The sequence below is a fragment of the Lepidothrix coronata genome, unplaced genomic scaffold (assembly GCF_001604755.1).
Source record: "Lepidothrix coronata isolate B3197 unplaced genomic scaffold, Lepidothrix_coronata-1.0 Scaffold16, whole genome shotgun sequence".
In the NCBI taxonomy this organism is placed as follows: domain Eukaryota; kingdom Metazoa; phylum Chordata; class Aves; order Passeriformes; family Pipridae; genus Lepidothrix; species Lepidothrix coronata.
In genome coordinates this window covers 6,956,493-6,980,033 of record NW_016690196.1, presented here as the reverse complement: position 1 = coordinate 6,980,033, position 23,541 = coordinate 6,956,493, and the positions used below count along the sequence as shown (strand labels likewise).

At 46.4% G+C, this 23,541-nt stretch overlaps 1 protein-coding gene across 1 annotated transcript in view; it reads left to right on the top strand.

The window, feature by feature from the left end:
• MDGA1 (MAM domain containing glycosylphosphatidylinositol anchor 1) overlaps positions 1–23,541 on the top strand; it is a 143,611-nt gene that overhangs the window by 104,534 nt on the left and 15,536 nt on the right. Inside the window, exons 11-14 of the mRNA XM_017806850.1 lie at positions 9,652–9,829; positions 10,922–10,945; positions 17,679–17,831; positions 19,058–19,192. Coding sequence (XP_017662339.1) covers positions 9,652–9,829; positions 10,922–10,945; positions 17,679–17,831; positions 19,058–19,192 — 490 coding nt within the window. The remainder of the gene's footprint in view (positions 1–9,651; positions 9,830–10,921; positions 10,946–17,678; positions 17,832–19,057; positions 19,193–23,541) is intronic.

The following is a 23,541-nucleotide window of genomic DNA, read 5'->3' as shown; positions in this document are numbered from 1 at the left end:
TACAGAAGACAGAGAGATGATTTCAGGCTCTGCAGTGCATAGTCAAGTACAGGTAGGAACTTGCAGTAGCAATGTAGAGCTTCCAGTCTGAAACAGAAGGATGGCATGTGCCTTCAGGATTGAAAATAGGGCTGTAGAAGAGAGCCTCAGTTTAGGCTTTTGCTTGACTGTCACTCTGACAGAGTGAATATTAGGTCTGTTCTTCCTTAGACCAGGGAACATACGCTAATAAAAAACATATTGCTTTCTGATCAGCCCCTAATGAAAGACATTATCGAAGAGTGTGGAACAAGCACTTATAGTAATTCATGACAGCACAAATTTGGCTTCTCTTGGAAGAAGAGAAGCTGCTCTTGGCACTTAATGAGGATAGGCAGCTGATTGCCTGTGCAAGAGGAAGAGAGAGAGACTGTCTCCCAGCTTAGATGGCTCCAGCTCTCCTCAGTAGCTACTGAAGGTCTCAGTTGCTTCTCTCTTTGGAGCTGGGGATGTTTCAGCCTGGAAACGGAGCCTCCTGATAAAGGACAGTTTGAGACAAAAAGCTTCCAGGACTCCTCATTTAGACTGAATAATGGATTTGCTTTGGCCATCCATCCTTGCTTAACCCCAGGATCTGAACCTGTGTGCTTGACTGATGAACAACACAGGCATGAATTTCAGTTCACTGGTATGCTTGTGTGGTAAATGCCAACTTTGTGTTTGCACTGTGATTATTTTCTCTGGAAACCCCTAATTAGTAAAGGTTATCAAGCAAGGAAAATGAAATAAATCCCATCTTAAACTTACCCTAGCCCTTTAATTGATGCTGTTAATGCTTAACATCATTTTCATCCAAGGTGGTGATGAAGTACTAACAAAGGAAAATGTTTTAATCCAATATGGCAGGCACAGGAAGTTTGACAAGAGATTATAAAGAAACATCACAATGACTGTCTTTATATCCAAACCAAATTTCTCCACTATCCAAATCTTACCAAAATGACTTTTTCCAGAGTAGGTATGCCTCTTTCCCATGGCTGATACCAGTCAGTCAGTTCAGAAACCCCTATTAAGATTGTGCTGTTGAAATTTCATGCAGCTGACACCAGGTTGGGAGACAATGCCATCTCAGTGAAGGATCAGGATATTCTAAGTGACATCCGAAAGACAGAAAACTACTTGAGTATTTCTGGTGAGATGAAATGGATGTGGTACAAAGGCAGGGTCATGCATGTGTAAGATGAGAAATCTGCTACAGTGGGAAATTACTGAAGTGAAGGAACAATGTGCATGAGTGAGTTGACTTCAAGTAGCTGCTGGTTAGCTGCAGGTGTAAGAAAGGACAAATGTACTCCTTGGTGAAACGTGAGGTACTTATAAGCAAGGTGGAGAGGTGCCACTGCATCCTATTATGCAGAGCTGGGGCACCGAACTCCAGCAAGTGGGATCATGCAGAAAAATATTATAGAGTCAATCAGGGAAAGTGAGAGTCTGGGTTAGAAGAGGACTCACAAAGTACTCAGCTTGTTTAGCCTAGTAAAGCAAAGGATGAGAGGTGGTGTGATTGCTGTCTATAAAAATATCAGGGGGTCAAGCAGCAGTGAGGGAAAAGAGCCATTTAAGCTAAAGGACAGTATTGGCACAAGATCAACTGGGTGCAAACTGCTTGTGAATAAATTCAATCTGGAAATGAGAACATTAGGGTGGTCAGGCTCTGGAACAGACGTCCAGCGGGAGGAGCAGGCCTAAAGGGAACGCACCATTTTTAAGAGGGGATGTGATGCATACATAAAATTAATAAGCAGAGGCAGCCCCTGTGGTGACAGAGGACTGGGCCCTATCAGCTAGGAGTGTACCTCTCCTGCTGTGTCCTTGAGTGTGTTCATGGTTTGCCCTTCTCTGAACTTTGGGAGCTACCAGTGCAGAGGGTTTTTATCCCTCTGCCAAAATACCGAGACTAAGCACCAAATTTGTGGTGTTCAATTCACAGAATCACAGAATATGCTAAGTTGGAAAGGACCCACAAGACAAACCATTTTCCTCTTCTCTGCCCTGTGGCACCAAGGTGACATGAAGGATCAGAATCTCAATCCATTGCTATGTGTCAGAGGGTGAATAGGAAGAAGTGGGAGAGGAGGGACAGATTTCTGGCAGATTTTTCCATCATTGTGGAACGTATTGGAGCCTCATTTTTAGGAGGATTTCCTAAAATTTCCTATCCCTGCCTCCCTCTTGATCCTGTTTCTGAGCATTTTTCATTCCTCTTTTTCCAAGGAATTATTTTTACCTGTGGAACTCATCTGCTGGGCTCTCATTCTCTAGCAGTGAATAATGGGTCTGGCCCTTGGATAATTTTTCTCTCAGTCTTGGACACTGTAAATTCTGACACACATAAATCCTGTAATCATATTTTCTTTTTTTTTTTTTTCAACACTCAGAAGTCCATGATATGTACTCTTTGAAGTTACCTCTCTGCAAGGCATCCTGTAGCTTCAGAGGTGCAGTTAGGGCAGAAATTGAGGACAGAGCATGTGTGCTGAGGTAGTGGGGTGTTTTGCATTGCAGAGCCCCATGTTCATCACAGGAGCTGTTACCAGCACCATAACAAAGCTCAGTCCCCTCCATCCCTTGGATGGGGCACTTGGGAGTTTCTTTCCTGGCTGATACCAGTTTAAGGCCATAGATACTGCCCATCCCATCATGTTGAGTGCAGTGGTGTGATTGTGAACGAAACTCTCTTTGGAAGGGAGCAGCTATGTCTTAGCTGGACTTTGTTGGGATGGGGTCCTCACAGTCACAGCCACTGGGGAAATCTGATATGATGCCTGCAGCACTCCAGGACAGAGCTATATAATGCAGCCAAGACTCTTGACAAAGAGGCTGAACTGGTACAAATGGGAGGCTCTGTCACACCCTGAGTGGTATTGCCTGTCAGAAGAAAAGTGCTCTTCTGCTGCTGTCACTTTCTCCTGGCCCTTGGATCATGCTAAACAGGGATGTCTATGCATCATGAGAAACTGGGCAGCTTGGCTGAGACTGACTGTCCTCTTGAGCACATGAGGGAGACCATCCCATCAGGCCCTATAGATTTGTAAGGATCCAGCTGGAGCAGCAGATCCTGCACAGTTTCAGGGTTGACTGGGAGTTGATCATTTTCACAGTTGTGGTCCAACAGCTCAGGGCACCAAGACCCCCTTGGTCCATCAGCTGTGTTGAAGACAGAGACAAAGAACACCTCTGCCTTGTCTCTGTCCCTGTTTGTGAGGTGACCATTCTCATCCTGTAACGGGCTGATAGTATTTCTATCCTGCCTATTGCCATTAATGTATTTGAAAAAACTTTTTTATTGTGTCCTCCATTTTCTCATCAGCTTCAACTCCTGTTGAGCTTTGGCCGCACAAATTCTCTTCCTACAGCTGTAAGCAGCATCTCTGAATTCTTCCCATGTCCCTTGACCTTGCTTCCTCTGGGCATACACCTTCCTCTTCTGCCCTGCCTGTCCCTCCTGAAGAGCCTATAACCATGCAACAGGGAACTCCAGTCACAGGACACATCCCACAGGTTTCACTTATGCCAATGATGTCAAATCTCTGGGACTGGGCTAAAGCTTCGAGCTCCGCTGGTTGTTCTTCACGGTGCATGGATTTGTGTAGGAACATTTCAGGTGTGGTACACTGTAGCCAATACCTCCTGAAGAAGATTGAGGGATCCCATGAGTGCTGGTTTCTTCAAGTTTTGGCACACCATCCCATCAGTCATCATTGACAAGCCTGGTTTTACCCCTTTTCCCCTTCCAAGCTAATTTAAAGCTCTGTAACAAGCCCCACTAGCTCATGTGCTAGAACTCTTTTTCCCCCCGAGATACGTGCATCCCCTCAGTTGTCAGTAGACCAGGTGTTTAGTAGATTATCCCGTGGTCAACAAATGCCAGATTTTTACGATTGCACCAACCTTGGAGCTACTCATTGACCTGATGGATCTGACTATTACTAGCAATATTATTCCTTGCTGCTGGAAGGATCAAGGAAATTACTACCTGTGCTCCTGATCCCTCTGCCATTTGTTTGGTGTTCTCCTCTGTGGAGCTGTACAGGGAGTAAGGAAGAGTCTGCCAGAGAGAGGGAGCCTGTGTGTGAAGCTGCTGTGCCACATCAGCCTGCCTTTATCTGCTGAATCCTCTCCCTTTGGAGAGGCTGAGGAGGCTGGGGATGGAGCTGGGAGCTATCCCAGCACCCCATGTCTGTGGTTAGTTAGTGGGAATGGAGTGGGAGTGTGGGAAGTGACCCCTGTCTCGTTTGTGCTGCAGGAAGGAGCAGCCACGGGAATTTGAATGAGGCTGAGAAAAAAGGGTGAGACAGCGAGTATGTGTGGAAAGGATTTGGATGGGAGATACTGGAAAGCAGAGGTAGTGCTTGTGCCCTGAGCTGAGAAGTTGCTGAAGAAGCAGAACAAGTAAGGAGAGAGTGGCAAGAGTGAATTGCAATGCTGGGCATCTGGATGCCTGCAGAGCAGTTCCTTTGCTCTGATCAGCTTACTGGGGATTCTACATGATTTTAATGTGCATTTTTCTAGCTAGTGTTTGCAACAATTCCTTGGAGCTTGGTGATGAAACAGACTTTCTTTCTAATTTCTCCCTCAAACAAGTATGCATAGTAGCTAAAGGTACAGCTGGTTGTGAGACCACATGTGTGGCTACACAAGTCACACCAAATCTTGTGAATTCCTGGTGTGGTTTGTGGAGCAGAACCGCAGCATGAACTCTTGATAGATGTGTCTATTAATATCCTTTGGCTTTACTGAATCTTCTAGTTGATATGTACCTAGCTTAAAGATCAGTCTGAAAACATCATCCTTTTTTTCCTTTAATAGCTGATATAAACAGAAAACATAGGTGTGGCGGTGAAATACCTTGGACTCCTCTACTGTGACAATGCCCCAGCTGAGGTGGCAGCACTGGGCAGGGGTAGTGTGGAATCCTGGTTTTCTCTCTGAGTCTCTTGATTTGTATTCCTGGACCATGAGCTGGCTCAGCTGGCCACAGTGGAACAAAAACTCTGTAAGCGTCAAAAGCCAGCTCACATGATAAGACAGGGGACTGGACAGGCAATACCTACCAACAGAATGTGATGCTGAGGCACAAGAAAGAGCAGTCCCAGTTTGCAGGTCCAAGAGCTTTGATGGCTAAGTACATATAAGCATGCAAGTGTGCTCTCTCGTGATTGCTAATACTGCTTATAAGTGTCAGAGGAAAGGGACAGGTTGCGTACACTGCATGTGAATACGTACATACCATATGGGGCTGATTCTTCCCTTCATAAGATGTTTTTAGTGAACTCATTCTGGAAGAATGTTCTCACCTCTGCAGCCTGTGGGATATTCACAGCCAGCTGGTAGAAACTGTGGATTTGTTTGTTTTTTTTTTCCTTTCCCATCCCCTTCCTCTTTTTATTGGAAATGAAAGGAGGTGAAGGCAGAGGCGAGGCTGTGCATTGTGCAGTGCTCTTGTTCTGGCCCTGTTGGCAGCTTCTCGAGCCTGGTGATGAATGAGCTTGTTGCATGAGATCCTCCACTGAGGCTTCAGCATCTCTAATAAGGCGGCCAGTGTTTCCTTGTCCTCTGCGCCTGCCTCTGCTTTATTAACTGCACCACAGCAATATTAAACTGGAGCACTGGGTCAACATGATCAGGAGGAGGGAGGCTGAGAAGAGGGTGGAAGGAAGAAGATAACAGGATAAAATGGGAGAAGAGAACACAGAGCGGGAGAAAGGGCAATAGCTGGCAATTGAAGCGGATTGAAAAATGGGTTCCTACTGGGCCGATGCATGCAGCTCTGCACAGACCTGCTGCTGGCAATAAGGGAGGCAAAGGATGTTTAGGGAGGGGGGCAGACCTTGGCCTTAATGTCTCTGTCTGCTGGATCTGTGCTAGTGACTACAAGCCAGCACCTGCTCCGCATGCACGCAGCAAGCGGCTGGCTGGAGTTGCCCCCTTTTTCTCCCTGGCACGTGCCCTTTAAACTGTGCTGGCAGTGCACCTGGCTCTCTCTACTGACGGCTGCAGCTGGCTCAGGGGAGATGTTTGGCCCATGCTGCCTTTCACAGAGAAGAGCCAGTCTTTCCAAAGACATCCAAAGACATTCTGTTATGATGCCAGGACTGTAGGGACCATACTAAGGATGTGCAGAGGGCAGCCTTTCTGGCAGTGAGTTTCTGTGTAGGTTCAAGTTGCAGATTGAATAGAGACAGGACACAGGCTGAGAGAAGAGTTGGCTATGAAGTATTTGATGGAGGGAAAAGATTCTCTTAAAACTTTCCCTCTATACACCAAGAGGAGATACTGCTGGGCCCCAGCTGTGCCTTTCCCATTACCTAGTTGTCCGGGTCTCTTTTGGGAAGCAGGAAAGTTGCAACCATAGGAAGCGTATGTGCCCTTATTAATTTCTGTTTCACAGCCAAACCTTGGTGGCAGCCAGATATTTATTTGATTTAACCCACAAGTCCCTGAGGATAGACTCAAGTGGGGGATCTAGAGCTTTGCAGTCCAGACTGGAGGCTGATTTCCTAGTTTGTCCTGGATTGGATGATGTGGGAGAGTACGTGATTTGACACTGCTCCCAGAGGCTTTACATACCCAAATTCCACTTAAATCCCAGCTGAGGTGAAATTTGCACTGTCTGAATTTCACCTCCAGGCTTCTCTCTGACTCTCCCATTTTGTTTCTCTTCCAAAGGTTATGTCTAGATGAGGAAAATGGCTTCTGACCTCCTCCTATTTGCTGGCTGCCTTCTCAGCACCCCAGCTCATGGCAGCCTGTGGGGAGGAGCTGCTACCAGCCCTCCCAGTGAGGTTCCACTCCCCAAAACATCTATGCCAGCTGTACCACTCCAACCTTCTGTTTCTGGCTTGTGGCTGCTCCTCTTCTCCCAGATAATTAGGGGTCTGGTGCTAATGATCCCATGTGAAGTCGCTGCCACTGGGAGTCAGCTTTACCATTGCTTGGCAGAGCAGTGGTATGGAAGGCTGGCAGATGGGAGGGCTGAGCAGCGGGAATGCCAGCTTGCAAGCACACATGAGGCATTGTTGATACGGATGGATCCTGGCAGCATCTTGGTGCCAGGTTCATGCTTGGTTCCCTGCCCTGGTCCTGCCTGCTAGGACTCCTCCCAGGCGCCTTTCAGGAAGGCACCAAGCTGCGGGAAAGCAGCTCCCAGCTCTCTGACCCATCTTGCCCAGGGATGAGGAGGAGGGTGCAGAAAGTAGGTCCTTAAAGCAACTTGCACCCTGATCTGCTCAGGTACAAAGGTCTCTTTTAGGTACAATCTGTAAGGCAGGTGCAAAGTTGTTTTTCACTGTGAGAACCACATGCAGCCATGGGTTCCCAGGTCCTGCCCCAACACAGGATGTGGTCCAGTGCTGCCCCTTCACTTGGAAGCACCATCCAAACTATGGGCTGATCAAGGAGAGGGGTTGTTGGCTCCTGGCTGTGTTGGAAATGAACAGGGCTGTGGCACAGGAAGCTCTCCAGTGACAGCCATTGCTTCTGAGTTCGAACTTACAGTTACATTTGTAAGGGCTGAAGGCAGGCAGAGGAGGGATTGAATGAACTTGTTTTTACGAAGTGCCACATCTGCATTGCTCCCCAGCCCTGGCTTGCTGATGGCCTTTGCTCCTACTGTGCCCTCACTCCATCTTCTTGCCCCACACTCTCTACACTGACAGATTTGCTGTAAACCTTCCTCCATGCGTCCTGGTTCCAGTAATCCTGTAACTTCAGCGTTAATGACCAACACTGAGACAGCCTGTCAGGAAAATTGCCTTTGCGATGGAAACTGTCAACCTAGAGGATATATCAGAGGCAAGAGAAAGCTTAGTGTCAGTGACAGTGAACACTGGATCATGGAAAGCCCTGCCAAAGGTCGTTTTACCAGCACCAGCATCCTCAATAATGTATCTTGCCACAAGGATCCAGGCACCGCACAGCGACAGGCAGGAAATTGTATCTTCAAAATGCAGTCCTCGTTCTTATCCTTCCTCCACCAAGGAAGCATGACCATGGCAGGGAAGTTTCACTGACACATAATTCATCATTTTTAGTGGTGGTGATTTTGATAATGATATTTTTCCCATTGTTTTCTTGAAAATTCCCTGCTGCCTTAGCAAACTGAACAATGTTTAGCTGGTAGGGTTCAGCTCCTTCCAATGGGCATCATAGAAAGAGAGAGCCTGTGACTGACTCCAGACAACCACCGACTTGAACTAGATCCCTTGCTCTGGTCTGCGGAGGCAGTGTGGGCTGGGATTCAAAGATGGATCCTACGGAAGGTTGCTGAGGAAGCGTGGTAGTAGACAAGTCCCAGTGAGACACCAAATGAAATGCCACAGGGCCCAGGCAGCAAGTAAATGAATTCTGCAGCAGTGATTGTGAACTGCAGAGTATCTTGGCAAAATGCCATGCTGTGTTTGCAAGGACCTTGGTGCACTAAGCTGGGTCCATTTTTCCCATCCTGAAACCATTCTTTCTGGACACAAAGTTGCTCCAGGACCCATAGTTCAACTTGTCCCTAGAGTCAGGAGGACCCCAAGGCTTCTCTTGAGGGGGAACTCAGTCTCCTGATCACTGTTCTGTACCAGGGGTTGGAATTTTCAAACCATGAAGATCTCATGGAGAAACCAGATATACATGTCTTTATAGTGATGCCTTAAGCCCCTAATGGTTTTTTATTTTTCTAATACTTGTAAGTTTTATAAGTAGATTTTAAAAGCAGCAACCCTTCCTCCCTTATCCCTTTCCCTCTAGCACCCTTGTTTACACATTCCTTAACCCTCTTACCCCATTCTATGCTTCCTATATCACCCCTACCCCTGAATACAGCAGAAATGTTTAGTCTTTTGTCAAGGCAAGGCCTAGATTGTTGGCATATCAGGGCCTAAACCACAGAACACGGTCAAAAACTGGGTGACTATGTACCCTTTGTGCTCTGTTGAAGATGAAGATGGGATGAACAGAGGGTCCCGAAATACACCCCAGACTCATTTTCAGGGGGTGGACCCAGGGCGGACCAGAGTAAAGGCCACAGGGTGGACACATCTGGGATTGGATGGATGGTATTATAAAATGTAACATCTCAGGCACGGCCTGCGCACGTGTCTTGTAACATCTTTGCCTTGGCGTAATAAACCCTTTCTTATCTCACCCCCCGTGGGGCCTCTGGTGGTCTAGTGGTTAGGGTGCAGGACTCTCACCTCTGCGACCTGGGTTTGATTCCCGGCCCCCCGGGCAGATGGAGCTCGTCAGCCTTGAAAGGCAATCCATCTAAGAGAAGGTCACTCTAAACAAACCTACGTCCTGAGACCCTCACTGCCACTGTCCAAGTTTGCTCGGCCCCGGCAGATGAACCTCAGGATTAAAGGGTGGGCTCAGTTCAGCACACGCTGTGTCTCACCTAAAAAATCCACTGTGCAGGCTCGAAGGGTTAATGACCTTTCCCAAATCTTCGCTCGCGAAGACTGGCCATTATCTCACCCCTAATTAATTGCTCCGGAGATTTTTTCAGCACCTAACTCCCACAGCAACAATAGGAAGAGGTGTAATAGTATGTTAGATGGTGGATAGGATTGCTCAGGTTTCCAGCTTCAGGATTCTCATAACACTGTGGGTTCTTTTTCTATGCAGCTGTCTCAGAGAAGCACCATCCAAACCTTCATTCCTGTGAAGAAAATGGAGAAAGGCCTGTTGCTGGAACACATCCTGCCCAACCTGAAAGTGCCTCAGAGCTATGAAGTTCGCCTGACACCCATCACAAGTTTTGGGGCTGGAGATATGGCTGCCCGCATCATCCGGTACATGGAACGTAGGTGTCTCTTCCTCGGTCCTGGCTACAAGAACAGGTCCGAGCCCCAGGCCTAGGGACATGGGCCTGAATAGATGTGGTCTTCTGTCACCCTTGGGTGGACCTCTCTGCGCGGAGTAGTTTTGATAGCACAGTGCTATCACTTTTCACTGTATTTTGGCTGTTGCCATCAATGCAGAGCACTAAATAGAGACTTCTGAGGGTCAGTCTCCACTGAACCATCACTCAACAGCTCTGACTCACACTTTCCACTCTGTGGGCAGAAGATTCCCAAAACCTCAGTGCCCCATCAGGCCACGCTGCAGTTTCCCATGGTACACTGGCGTATTAGAGGACAGCCAGTGGATACTCTGTATTAGTCACAATCCCATAAAAATAAGAGGATTTCAGAAGGCTTCAGTTCTTTCCAGAGCTGAATGCATGATTCCTTTCCTAACTAGCCACTAATAAATCTGTAGCTCTATCCAATACCACGACTCCCAAACCATCCCATTGATACACATTGACCATACTTCTTGACCCAGCATCCCAACAGGTCAGAATTCTCTCCATTTCCACAACTCTGTGATTTCTTTACTACCATTAGGAGTTTGGACCTTATATTTCAGCAGAAAGTACAGACCCGTCTCCTCCTATGTTTGCATGATTGCATACAATCCTCTTATCCTGTGGACTGACAACATGTCTGTTGTCCTCAGCATACCTGTCATCTTAAACTTCCACAGTGTGTCAAACTGTTTCGATTTCTCTCTTAGATACCAAGCTTTGGTGTCTAAGTGGGTGCTGTCACACTGGGTGCTCCAGAAGGAAACTGCTTGGGTTGCCAGAAGGGTTCCCCAATGTAATCCCAGGATCACTCACTCCTTAGGTGGGGGTTTCTTAAGGTCTGTTGCTGCTTGGATTAGAGTGTTAGCATCTTTTTCCATCACCAAGGCAGACACTGAGCACTGCTGCTTCACAGGGATGCTGCCAGGAGACTTGTGCATCTGTGACCTTTCTTGATATGTTTGTTTTATTTTCAGAGTTTGATTGTGATTTGTGATTTGAGGAAGTACAAGCTGTTCTGACTTGTTTTTCTGTTTCCTCTTCCAGCAATCAACTATCCCAACCCAACAGGTAAGCAACAACACCTTTGTGTTTATGTTTTCAATGTAATGCATATTAGTCAAGTACTCCAGCAGATAAGGCAAGCCAACAACTGGAATACACAGCTGACTTTTTCAAACCTTTTTCCCCAAAAGAGGATGAAATTACATATGCTAAAGCTTCCAGTAAATACTGCCATTTGTTACACCTCAAATTATTGCTAGGAGATAAACACCTGATGTCTCTGCGCCTGGATAGGCTGTGATCTTGAAACCACCCTCCCTTAAAATGAGCAGTCTGCTTCCAGTAAGAAGGTTATTAAATGTTCCCTAAAATAATCTATGTTTAGGAATGTATATTCCCCTCCTCTTCTGACCAGAAAAGATCTCACTTAATATCTCTGCAGGCTAGTATGGAGCTGTGTCCAGCTCAGATCTGGTTCCTCTCACAAACTTCTTGAACACAGTCCCTTTCTTTTCCCTTCCGGTGTCATCATTGTTAACTTGCTTATTTTCCTTTTGGTCATTCCTGCCAAGATGCAGGCCCATCTTTGTTGAGTCCCCAGAGTTCCCATTGATTTTGAGAGCAGAATACACAATGTCTCAGAATGATGGTCTTTAACATGAATGTGATGGTGCCCATCGAGCAGGAAAGAGGATTCTAGCTTGCTGTAAGCAGTGGTGGAGTGATCTTCAGGGGATGAAACAAAGTCCCTTTGCTTCAGTTGCTGGGTATATATAAACCCAGGCAAAGCTCTTGAGCAGAGAAGAGCAGACTACTTGCTAATGGTCCATGGGGAGCAGGTGGTTCCGTATTCAGTCCTTTTATGTATTACTCTGTGTATGCGTAGGTAAGTGCTACAGCTGCACTGCAGGGTAGCAGTGAGAAGAAGGCAGCCAAAAATCAGGATATGAGATTGTCTTGTTAAGGCAGCCATGAGGTGTTAATTCTTGCAAGCTCACACTCTGAGGATGGTTTGATGAGCCATACTCTGCCTGAGAGTAGGAGCTGCTTACAGGGTTAGAGGGATTTGTCGCTCTAATTCCATATTCCATTTGCTTACTTTTCTCCACTTCATGATCCTCTTTAAATATTGTCCACAGAAGACTCATTGGGAACCATGGAGCATATTGCCAGGGACCTACTCCAGAGTATGTCTCTTGGTACTTGCTGGAGGAGGCAAGCATCCCAGCCTACAGGTCGAAGTGACAAAATCTGGCCTTTTGCCACTTGCTTTTACACTATATAAATCACTGGTAGAGCCAGAGCAACTTCAGTCCTGATTGTGCCAATCTCTTGCGGTCTTTGTAAGATGAACCTTCAGACTGCCTGCCTGGGGCTGCTTTGGCAGCTTGATTGAGTCCAGAACAACTGCATTAAATTTGCCTATGGTGGAGGATGACAGCCATGCATTTTCACGCAGTAAACCCAACACTTATGATTTCACCTTGATGTAAGTTGCCCAGCCTCTGGTGGATACTGGGACCTCTGGGCCAGTCATGAGGGTCTTGCCCATGAGTTCACATCTTGAGACTGACTGCCTAAAATGGGACCTACTGCACTTGATTTCAGATATGACCCTTCCTTTTCAGACCAGCTGCTAGTAAATATGAGCCCAAAGGCTCTTAGCTCTTTCTTTGGACCACAGCTGAGTTCTCAGATTGTCATCCCAGTAACAGGAAATCCCTCCTGCTACCTCTTCTTTTCCTAGTTCCTCTGCTACCACCGCCCCTAGGGAAAAGTTCATGCTAGGCTGCCCAGTCAAATTCTGGGAGCAAACATTGAGAGCTCTCAAGTGAAAAGCAAAGATTAGATGATTAATGCCTCTGGCAGCCTGATCCAAGGGCATGCACAATGGTGATTAATTTACAAACTCTGAGAGTCACTTAATACAATTATTTCTTCATGCATTTTCTCTCTCAGCTTAATAAGATGTTAATAACATTGGGGCAGGCATGCGTGTGGCATGGTTACAGAGCCAGGTACAGGGCTCTAAAGGAAAAGCAAAAGAAAAGCAGAGGAAGTGAACAAAAGACATTGCGGATTTCTAATATTTAGAGGTTACCAGTAAGACTGACTCTTAAAATTTAGCTGATCTAGTTCTAAAAACCAGAATTTATATTTAAAGAAACTGCCTAAGAATTATCTTAAAGTTCTCTTAGAATAACTGATTATTTTAATGTCATGAATAAATTCTGGTGCTGGAGAATCTGCTCTGTCCTTTTTACCTCTCCCCTGTAATTTCGTTTGGATATAACCTTTGCTTTCTAACCCAAATTCTGCAGTGCTGCCCCACAAACTGTTCCAGCTCATCGGCACCTGGTGCTTTGGTTTCCCTGGTCCTACCAGATGTAACTTTGCAACTTGGTGATGAGGTCATTAAGAAGTATATTGGATAGCTGATTTAGTTTTCTATTGGCCAGTGTGTCTTGCCCTTCCAGAGCAGCAACATTGTTTCTCATGTATCTGCAGTCTGGCTGTGTGGTGCTAAAACGTTTTGGGACCATGGACAAGCAGAGTGGGTGGTGATCTGTGCTAAATGCTGGTTGTTGTAGATTACCATGGTTCGTTGCTTACCATCTAGCGCTTGTGTGTCCTGTCTCTGATAATGCTTCACAGTCCAGAGGAATTTAAGGTTGTTGCTCGCGTATGAACATGTGGGAATGAGATGCCAGCCTGCTGCCTAGAGTTGGATTACTCAAATTTGTACCCATCCTTCAGGAATGTGTGTAATGCAAAGGTTAAAAAAAGTGACAATTTTTTGTATCGTAATGGCAAATAGAATTGTGTAGACCATATTATCCCCTTGTTGCAGATGGAAATATTAAACCAGACAGCACTCCAGCATGACCTATCCAGTTATGTAATTGTGAAGCTTTCTTCCATTACTGGTGGTTAATGCTCTAGAAGATTACAAGGAAGAGACTGTTAAATGTTTTTGCTTAGTTCACAATGTACTTTGAGGTCTCAATACAGTTTTCATTGTCTTCATTTTCTAGGTGGGGAAACTGATGTCCAAAGAGAAGGTGATAGCCTGTGGGTCAGTCAAGAGGTCTGCAACGGAGCCGAGGCTTGGAGCATGTTTCTTTATGCACTAAGCCAGTTTCAGTCTTCAGACCACAGCTAAATGATGCAGGCAATTTTATTCAAGTGCACTCCATCACCCATAGGCTGCAGCTAGAATAGGATTATTATTTTTTGTATTCATCTGGCATCCAGCATTTCAGAACCAGGGATGGTTTCCCCCTAAGGACTTGAAAGGAAAATCTCCATTATATTCCTCAAGAAGGCAAAGCAACAAGAAATGCTAATAGCCACAGCAGAGGATCTCTCCCCTGGGAATGCATGGAGGTGTCTGTAACCAGGTGCAAATATATCTGCACTGAGCTGCCTCCACTGCAAAACTTGCCAAGGAAATCTGTTTGGTGAAGACAGCCTTTGAGGAACCAGCTCCTCTGCCACCTCCACCTCATATATAACAATCCAGAGAACAAATTCTGTGTTCAATGTTTAAATCCACTTCTTAATTGCACCACTTTGCACCATGGTGCTGAGCCAGGATCCCTGGCAGATGGAGTAAATCTTCAAGAAGATTTGCTTCACACAGCCGGGGTCATCAGTCAGGTCACCTTTGTGGCCTCTTGAGACACAGCAAGCCATTTAAACGTTTTTCTTTTGGCTGGATCTACCAGTTATCTCCTGGCAAGCTTTGCTGATAACCACACAGAGGTGATGTGCTGGTGGTGTCCCAAACCACATTGAACATCTCCTAGTTATTCATGGCACCTCCACTTCTAGCTCGGAGAAGCAACAGAGCTTTGCCTTCCTGTGGCTTGTTTTAAACCAAAGGACTGGGAGTCAGAGCACTTGGGTTCTGTTTCCAGCTTAGATACTGCCTGCTGTGACCTTAAATGTGCCTATCTATACTTTTGGGCATCTATTTCCCCATGTGTAAGGCAGGAGGTATATAGAAAGAGGCATTGCTATGCCATAGAGATGTTAAGAAGCCTTGTTCATTAGTTGTTGCAAAGTGCCTTGAGCTCCCAAGCTAAGCAGAGGTAATGTACTGTAGTTATAAACTCCCGCACAGCAAGTGGTGTTGCACATAAGCTGGATCATGTTGTCAATTACGCAACAGCATTGGTTGATCCATGATGCATAGGACCGTTCTCTATTTTATGTGCTCTGCTATAAGCATTGCCTTCTGGAATTAGCTGCATTTGAGTGAGAGCAGCGGATGCAATCGGGACCCTGTTTTGACATTAAAAGAGTTTTCTTTGGGCTTTTGAGTCATCTTTTCTGAGCAGTCTCATCCCATAGGTGTGTGGGGCTTCTTACACAGTAGTCCATCAGCTGGTACAACCAGACCTTGGTGCTAAGCTGAGAATACTGTCTTCAGTCCTCTTGTCTTGCACAGCTCTCTCTGATCTCCACCTGAGTTTATGCTTTCTCCTTAATCTGCCTCTTCTTCGATGTCTGTGCCTCCTTATTTGTGGGTTTGTTCCCTCTCAATCGCTTGCCTGGCTGGCCTCTGTGTTACAGCTTCCAGCTCTGCTTTACACCTGATATTCCCTGTTAAGGTAATTTCGTGCTGGAGAAAGATGTCACCTTTTCTCTGAAGGTCCATGTGCATCATAGTGTCAGAATTGCAAACAATCCCAGTCCTTTTGCAAAAGGAGAGTCATGGTGATTCTGCTGTGTAGGATAATGCCATTCTAAGAGAAAACTTGTCTCTTCTAACTGCAGCTGGCAACCCATGAGCTGAAGTCTTGGAAATGCTTGTCTTTGGTCCAGCAGAGAGAAACCGGGGGTATTACACAATCCAGCAATATCAGCAAGCTTGTGGGCTCCAGCCCCTCCTTTGAAGACCACTGGTACAATCATGAACTCCCTTCTCTCAGCCATGAGAGCTGAAGAAGGATCCTTAGAAGCTGCTTTACCACTCTTTTCTCCTTCCATTTCCCTGTGCTGGGGAATGAAAAAGGCCCCCCCCATCCCACGCAGTTACCCTTTCTCAGCCCCCCCACCAGCATCTGCCCCATCATCTCCTCCCCACTCCTCCCTTGTCCTTCAGCTCCAGATGCCATTCCACCTCTGTGCTAGGCACTGCAGAGCGGTGGCTAATTTGGATTTGGATGCTAATTAAAAATGAGCAGATTGAATGGAAAGCACTTAGCCAGGGTTAATCAGCAGTTAAGTGGCCAGCCCAGCCAAGCTCCTGATGGCTGTGCAGAGCTCAAAAGAGAAGCATTTCCAGCTGAATTTGTGGAAAACCCAGCTGCCCTAGTCTGTGAACCAAGCCCTTGGCTTGCCCCACAGTGTCTAGCCTATGCTGGCAAAGACATTTTTGCTGGCCACAGCAGAAGGCTGCCTCCTCTTTCCTCACTGTGTTGGTGGGATGCTGGAAAGAGACAGGCAAGAAGGTGGAACCCAAATCCCTGCCACAGGGGTGGCAGGGGTGTACAGACTTTTGATATCTGTTTGGATGACCACTTGCAAGGTCTGAGATTCATGCTCAGCCCATTCTCCATGCAGCTCGAGTTTTTGCCCAGGGACCTCTCAAAACACAGAGCAGTTTTCGTTCTGGGTCTTGGACCTCTTTTCTCTTTCTTTTCTGCCTGTTTCATCCATCCCTCTCCTATTGCATCAGCAGCATAAAGCTGGTCTTTGGCCTTTGTTTTTGTGACTCAGGAACTACCTTTTTAACACAAAAGTTACAATCTTCAGTGTTGTTATGTCCTATTCATTCCAGTCTCTGCAAGTCCATATTGGTTTATGTCTATGCACAAGATTTTTCACCTGTCTTACAATATTGCTGTAGGGTGTAACTGTCTTGTGGTAGTAATAAAAGCGAGCCCTATTGCACATGTGGCTGATCCTACATGGAAATCTTTTACCTACATGACTTATTTTGTTAGGGGAACCAGCATAAGCTCAAAATCAAATGTGCCTTTTAGCTGGTATAAATTGGATGTACTCTAGCCAAATGACACATTTGTCACACTGAGCTGACCTCTTCTCCACAGCTGATTTTTTTTCATGTGTGTCATAGTTTAGTTAAATATATAGCCTAAAGGGGGGTCATCTGCTGGCACTTTTTCCTCTCTCCTGGGGAAATTATTCTACTATCAAGTTTTTCTGATATAAAAGCCCTTGTAGCCTGTTTGCCTTCAATGCTCTTTTTACCCTTTTCTACATTTGCCCCTTCAGATCTCTCAGCAGAATCTCTCTTTCACTTTAGCTATATTGGCTTTATTCTATTTTGTCAGAACATCACATCCATCAGACTACATTAACCCTTCCATAATAATACTAATCATGGATATATCATGGGTAGTGATAGGACAATGGCAAATATTTTTAAACTAAAAGAGTGGAGATTTAGATTTGATGTTAGGAGTTAATTCTTTCCTCAGAGAGTGGTGAGGCACTGTAACAGGCTGCCCAGAGATATTATGGGTGTCCCATCCATGGAAGTGTCCAAGGCTAGATTGGGTGGGGCCCTGAGCAACTTGATGTAGTGAATGGCAGCCCTGCCCATGGCGGGGGGTTTGGAACTGGATGATCTTTGAGGTCACTTCCAACTCAACCCATTCTGTGATTTATGTGATACATTCCTTTTCAGCCTCCTCCTGAGGTCGAGGGCTGTCCATCTGCCCCCGGCTCAACACAGGGACGTAGCAGTGCTGCGAGCACCCAGGCAGCTTGGGGAGGAGGTTTGAAAAGCAGCAGCTGACCAGCCCTTTCCCTTCCTTCCCCACAGATAACACCTGCCGCTTTGAGGACGAGAAGATCTGCGGCTTCATGCAGGACAAGATGGACAACTTTGACTGGACCCGGCAGAATGCCCTCACCCAGAACCCCAAGCGCACCGTCAACACCGGGCCCCCCACGGACATCAGCGGTACGCCGGAGGGTAGGCACACATCTGGGTTTCTTCCGGCTTGGCTGGGGGTGAGATGCACGCCGTTGCTTGTCAGGAGTCTTGCAGCTCTGGGAGCTGGTGGAGGGCTGATCTGCTTTCCACACAGCACACTTCTCCTTCGCACAGGGTGCAGGGAGCAGGCAGTTAATTTGCATGTTACTGATTGGCATTAAACACACAATTAAAACACCCACGACTTTGTTGAAGGGAATAGTGTGAGCATTAGTTCTTGTTACCAGCTAATTGCCTGCTGCCTAATGCCCTTGTACTGTTTGATGCTTGTTTTGAAGTTAAAAAAGGATAAACAAGTATGAGAACATCTCTAACACCTAGAAATGGCTCTGCTGGCTTTAGCCAGCTCTTTCCTCAAAGAAGGTCTCAGGGAGACAAACAGATCTCCTTAGTGCCAAGCAGGACGATGAGAGACAGGAGCCACCTCACCTCGTAGCTGGAGCAGACTGGTGTTATGTATTGCTCATGCTAGCTGTGAATGGAGCACATGCTCCCGTTTTAGCTGGATATTATTTCCACCTTTCTCTAACAAGGAAAGTAAATTTATATGCAAGCACATATCTTTGAACTCAAAAAAAATGGGAAACGTCCAATGGCCAGCTAAGGAAATGGCTTTTCCCATTAGTTTTCAGTACACCGACCTGATTGAGCATTGAAAATTATGTCAACAATTTAAACAGCTAATCTGTTCCTCCCTGGGCTGTTAACTACTACGTTAGTATTGTTCTCTTTAGACAACAATATTGTTTAGGCCAGATATACCGAATCCTCTCTCTCTCTCTCTCTCTCTGCTTGAGGGGAAGAAATTAGTTGGGAATGCTTTCTGCCTTCTCTTTCTGGTTTTCTCCTTACACCATGGAGTCAGTTTTGGGGTCCTTGTGCTGCAGCAGGAAGGCTCATTTTGCACACAGACAGATGTGTCTGCGTGCACGTTCAGGGATTCACCTGCTGCAGGCGCTCACAGCGCCGGTCTGCAGATGCCCATCTCTCCCGCTCTCCCCTAAATACTGTAAAGGCAGAAGAGGCACTGCAGACATCCTGCAAGTGTCTCTGGCCAGGATCACACTGGGTGCAGAGCAGTTGGGAAGAGCAAAGCCATGTCTCCCAGAGGAGGAGTAGTTTCCCAGCTACTGGCTTCCCATAGCTTGCAAGAAGGGAGAAACAGTGCATGCTGCCTTTCCCCACCTTTCTCTCTTGTTCTGTAGGCTACTACATGTTCATTGAGGCGTCCCGGCCCCGGGTGACAGGAGACAAAGCCCGGCTCATCAGCCCCCTCTACAACATTACTGCCAAGTACTACTGTGTCTCCTTCTACTACCACATGTATGGGAAGCACATCGGTGAGTACCCTCCAGGGAAGGGTAACCCCAGCCTTAAGCAGGCTGTTGGGGAGGATCTCCATCCTCTCACTCCACCAGCTGTGCCTGCAACAGCTGTGCCTGCAATTCAGGAGGGCAGGAGTTCTATTCCAGTGTTCACAGCACGGGGGTGGGCTGCTGCTTTCAAATACTTGTCCCATAACACAGCCCAGCAGTGTCAGGGCTTTGAGACTGTTGCAGCCCATCCTTGGGGCAGTACCTTGCAATCAGTCTGTCCAATGAAGAAGAGGTGGAGGTTAAGGGGTCTTGTGGGACCAGAGAACTGTGCAGTGGCTGTAGCTATTTTAGGGTGGGCAAGATGTGTGCTCCCCCAGCTGTGCCAAGGGGCTGTCTGGTCTGCCTGACTCCCTTTTCTCTGCCTATGAGTGCAGCGAGCACCCCAGAAGTGCCTGGCACACTAATGAGTTTCCATATCCAGTCAAGGAGCAATTGCTAATTTGTCACCTCTTGATTATAATTTCATTAATTTGAATAATAGATGCACTCTTCCCACAGCACGCTGGGTTATTAATCACCTGCTGGACTGGAGCCTGACTGAAAAATCAGGGCCCAGGCAGGAATGTGCCCGCCCTTCAATAAACGGGGTTAATTAACAGCTCTCTGCTCAGCACTGTAGATGTCACTGGGAGGAAATACTCTCCTGAGTCTGGTCACCACATTTCTGTTCACTTGTGGCATAGCTGAGAAGTTTAACTGCAAAATCTGGGCAAGGCTGAAACCCTGACAACCATGGGTGCTGGGGGCTAGGGGCTGCTCTGTGGTTCACTGAGCAGGTCTCTGTCTGTGTCTTTCTTCTGAGGGGTCAGACTAGGTCAAAGGTGTTTGCACACACCTATATTTCCCCTGCAGACAGGCTGCTTCATGCTGTAGTCAAACTGGCAGGGACAGGATGTTCAGACAGAAGAGCACTGTCAATGTTGGTTCACACTAGGTTTTCCTGAACTTGCTGGTCCCGCTTAGCTGACCGAGTCCAGCTGTTAATGATGTCTGGCAAACTCTCGTGTTCCTGCAGCTAGCCCTCATGGTGAGTCGGCTCTGCTGCCTAATTCCTGCATGTCCTGGAGGCTTGGAGAGGGATCTCATTTTTTGTAATTTCAGTGAAGACTGGGCCAGACTGGTGGGAGACTGGCAAGGAAAGATGTAGGGAGAGGAGGCCTCTTTTGCTTTCTTTGCTTTGAAAATACAACTGTGTGTCATATCCCAAGTTCATTCACAGGTAAAGTAAAAGCCATCAACTTTTGCTTGCTTTTGGACAAGAGCTCTGTTTTACAGCTGTCATTGGGCAGTCTGTCTGGAAATGGGATGAACTGGACATGCCAGGAAATCAATTCATTATAGGTTTTTTGCTTTTAGCATTTTAACTCTTTACTCATTTGCTCCACCAGCAAATTACCCAGAGCAAAAGCTACAGTAACTCCCAAAATCTAAGAAAGCCACTAAGTGCCGTTTTCTGTTCCTCAGCTTCAGATGCCTTTTACATCTGTTGATTTTTCTCTTCATACCTAATGTCGTGGCCCCTGCCTGCTCTCCATTTTGCTTTTGTTGCACAAAGGGGCTGATAAATTTGTGCAAGGTGGATAGACTCTAATGTCAAATGATTATTTCCAGTGTGGGTGCTGCTGAGCTGAGAGGGAATAAATTATTTTAAAATTAGAGTGACTAGATAGAGTCAGAGAATGAAAGAGAACTAAATGAGAAAATGTTCTTTTTCTCTTGTCCCAGAATATGTGAATATGTGCAATACGTGACTCGGTCTAGCAAACCCACTCTGTATCTCTCTGCAGATTGAAACTCGGTATCTTGTATCTGCTCAACACTGGAGTTTCTTTCAGGGCCGGTCACAATATTCTGTAACCATTTTGGCTTCTCTTCTACGTATTGTGGCAGCAGGGTGAAACTGAGACCTCTACAGGAAAAATCAGAATGCCTAGTAATTGGAACTTGTCTGTTTTTCATCATTCCCACTGTGATAATTACTAACTCTTACGCTACTTGATCTTCTTCCTTACTGCCACACTGGCAACACTCTGGTATAGCTCTCCTCATCTCTGCACATGCACAAATAAACCCACGTTCAGGACATGCTTGTTTCACCAGCTCGATCTAAATTTCTAATGCATGTTGATTACTCCCGGGCTGATTTTCCTTGTATGGAACTTGTGAAACCCTTCCAGAAAGCTGTACATTTTTTGGATGGTGCCAGGCTTGATACCCCTAGTGGCTGAAGTCCTCTCAGAGTTTTTAGGGTAAAGCAAGTTTATTCAGTGTTTCTTCTTTAGCCATGGGTTAGAGGAGAGTGTAGGACTCAGTAGGCCTTTTGTCAAATGAGGAGACAAACCCTGCCCTCCTACCCATATCACATATCCAACACTATGAAGGTAAAGATGGGGTTGCTATAATCCTGAGCCATGCCTTGCTTCCCACATATCTGGCTATCCCTGATGCCTCCAGTCATGGCCCCAACCCCTGGCTCACCTAGTGCCAGCACAGTCCTACTGAGCCAGGTGCCAGCTCTGCTGAGCCAACCGTAGCACTTAGCAAGAGCGTATCAGATTGTTTCTGTTGGCAGACAGTGCCTGCAAGAGGGTATCTCCCAGCCCAAGCTTTTCCTAGCAACCCTAGCTCCATTTTGGAGCAAACCAAAGCTCTGTCACTACAGACAGAAGCCATATAAAATCCCGACATTTATTTATTTTTTTAATAACCCTTTTATTACCTTTTTTCCCCCTCTACAGAACTTGAAAGCTGGTTTACTCTCACAATTTGACTATAAAATATCCATAGCCATCCAGGCAAATCTTCCCTGGGAGAGTTCCCAGACACTACTCGTTTATAATAGATATGACGAAAGAGAGAAACAGAATACAAATGGACTGGTTGTAGCCATGGCATAAAATATTCAGCGACTAGCAGAGCAGGACGATGTTGAATATCTCTCAGCTGATGAGAACGCAGGATGAAGGGGAGCTCCCTGAAGGCAATTCCCGTTCTTCTGAAGTTATTTGGTCATCGGTTTTTCTTCCTCTGGCCCCCTCTGGAGCAAGCATTCACATTGCCCTATGATCCTGCCTGCCTAAACACAAAAATCAGAGGGAGGGGAAGGAAAGAAGTCTCAGACATTCAAGAACATTGTGCCTGGCGCAGATGCATCAAATGAGGAATTGCTTGCTTTCCTCAGGGGAGGAAACTAGCCATGGCAGGCAGCAACCATTTGCCAAGTTCAAAAAGCCTTTTTGTCAGGTTGGGTGGGAGAGTCAGCATCTCAGCTGGGAGCAAATCCTCAAGTCCTTGCTTCAGCCATCAGACTCCTCTTCCTCCCTTTCCAGGGGCTGCCAAACAAGAGGAGTTTGAAGCTTTGGTCTGGTCCCAGCATTTTGACATCACTGGCATAACTGAAACCTGGTGAGATAAGTCCTGTGACAGGATTGCCCTGTTGGATTGTTACAGGCTCTTCAGGAGGGATAGACAGAGCAGAAGAGGTGCAAGGATGGCACTGTGTGTAATAGAAGGATTAGAATGTACGGAGCTCACAGTTGGCAATGGAACAATTGAGAGCCTCTGGATAAGAATCAAGGGGCAAACAAATAATGTGGATGTCACTGTGGGGGTCTACTATAGATCTCCCAGCCAGAACGATGATGACAACGATATATTCTTTGAGGAACTAAGAGACACTTCCAGATCAACTCCCCTTGTTCTTATGGGGGACATCAATTTGCCAGAAATTAACTGGGAGCACCACACAGCTGGTACAGCCCAGGCCAGAAGATTCCTAAAAAATCTGGATGACAATTTTATGGAACAGGTCCTAAGGAAGCCAACTCGGAAAAGTGCCCTCTTTGATCTGCTGCTTATCAACAGAGTGAATCTTGTGAGCAAAGTGGAGATTAGTGGCTGTCTTTGCCACAGTGACCAGAAAAAGACCGAATTTAAGATCTCTGTTGACAGGAGAGATAAGCCATAAGCCAGCAAAACCTGAACTCTGGATGTGAGGAGAGCAGACTTCAGGCTTCTCAAGGAATTAGTAGGTAAGGTCATCTGGGAAAACGTTTTTGCAGGTGCTGGGGTCCAGCAGTGATGGTCACATTTCCAACATCACCTATTAAGGGTGAGCAGGCAATGCCCAAATGTCAGAAGTCAAGCAGACAAGGCAGAAGGTCGGCTTGACTGAAAAGGAATCTTGTATTGGAAATAAGGCAAAGAAGGAAGGTGTATGCCCAGTGGAAGCAAGGTCAAGTGACATGGGAAGAATTCAGAGATGCTGCTTACAGCTGTAGGAAGAAAATTTGTGCGGCCAAAGCTCAACAGGA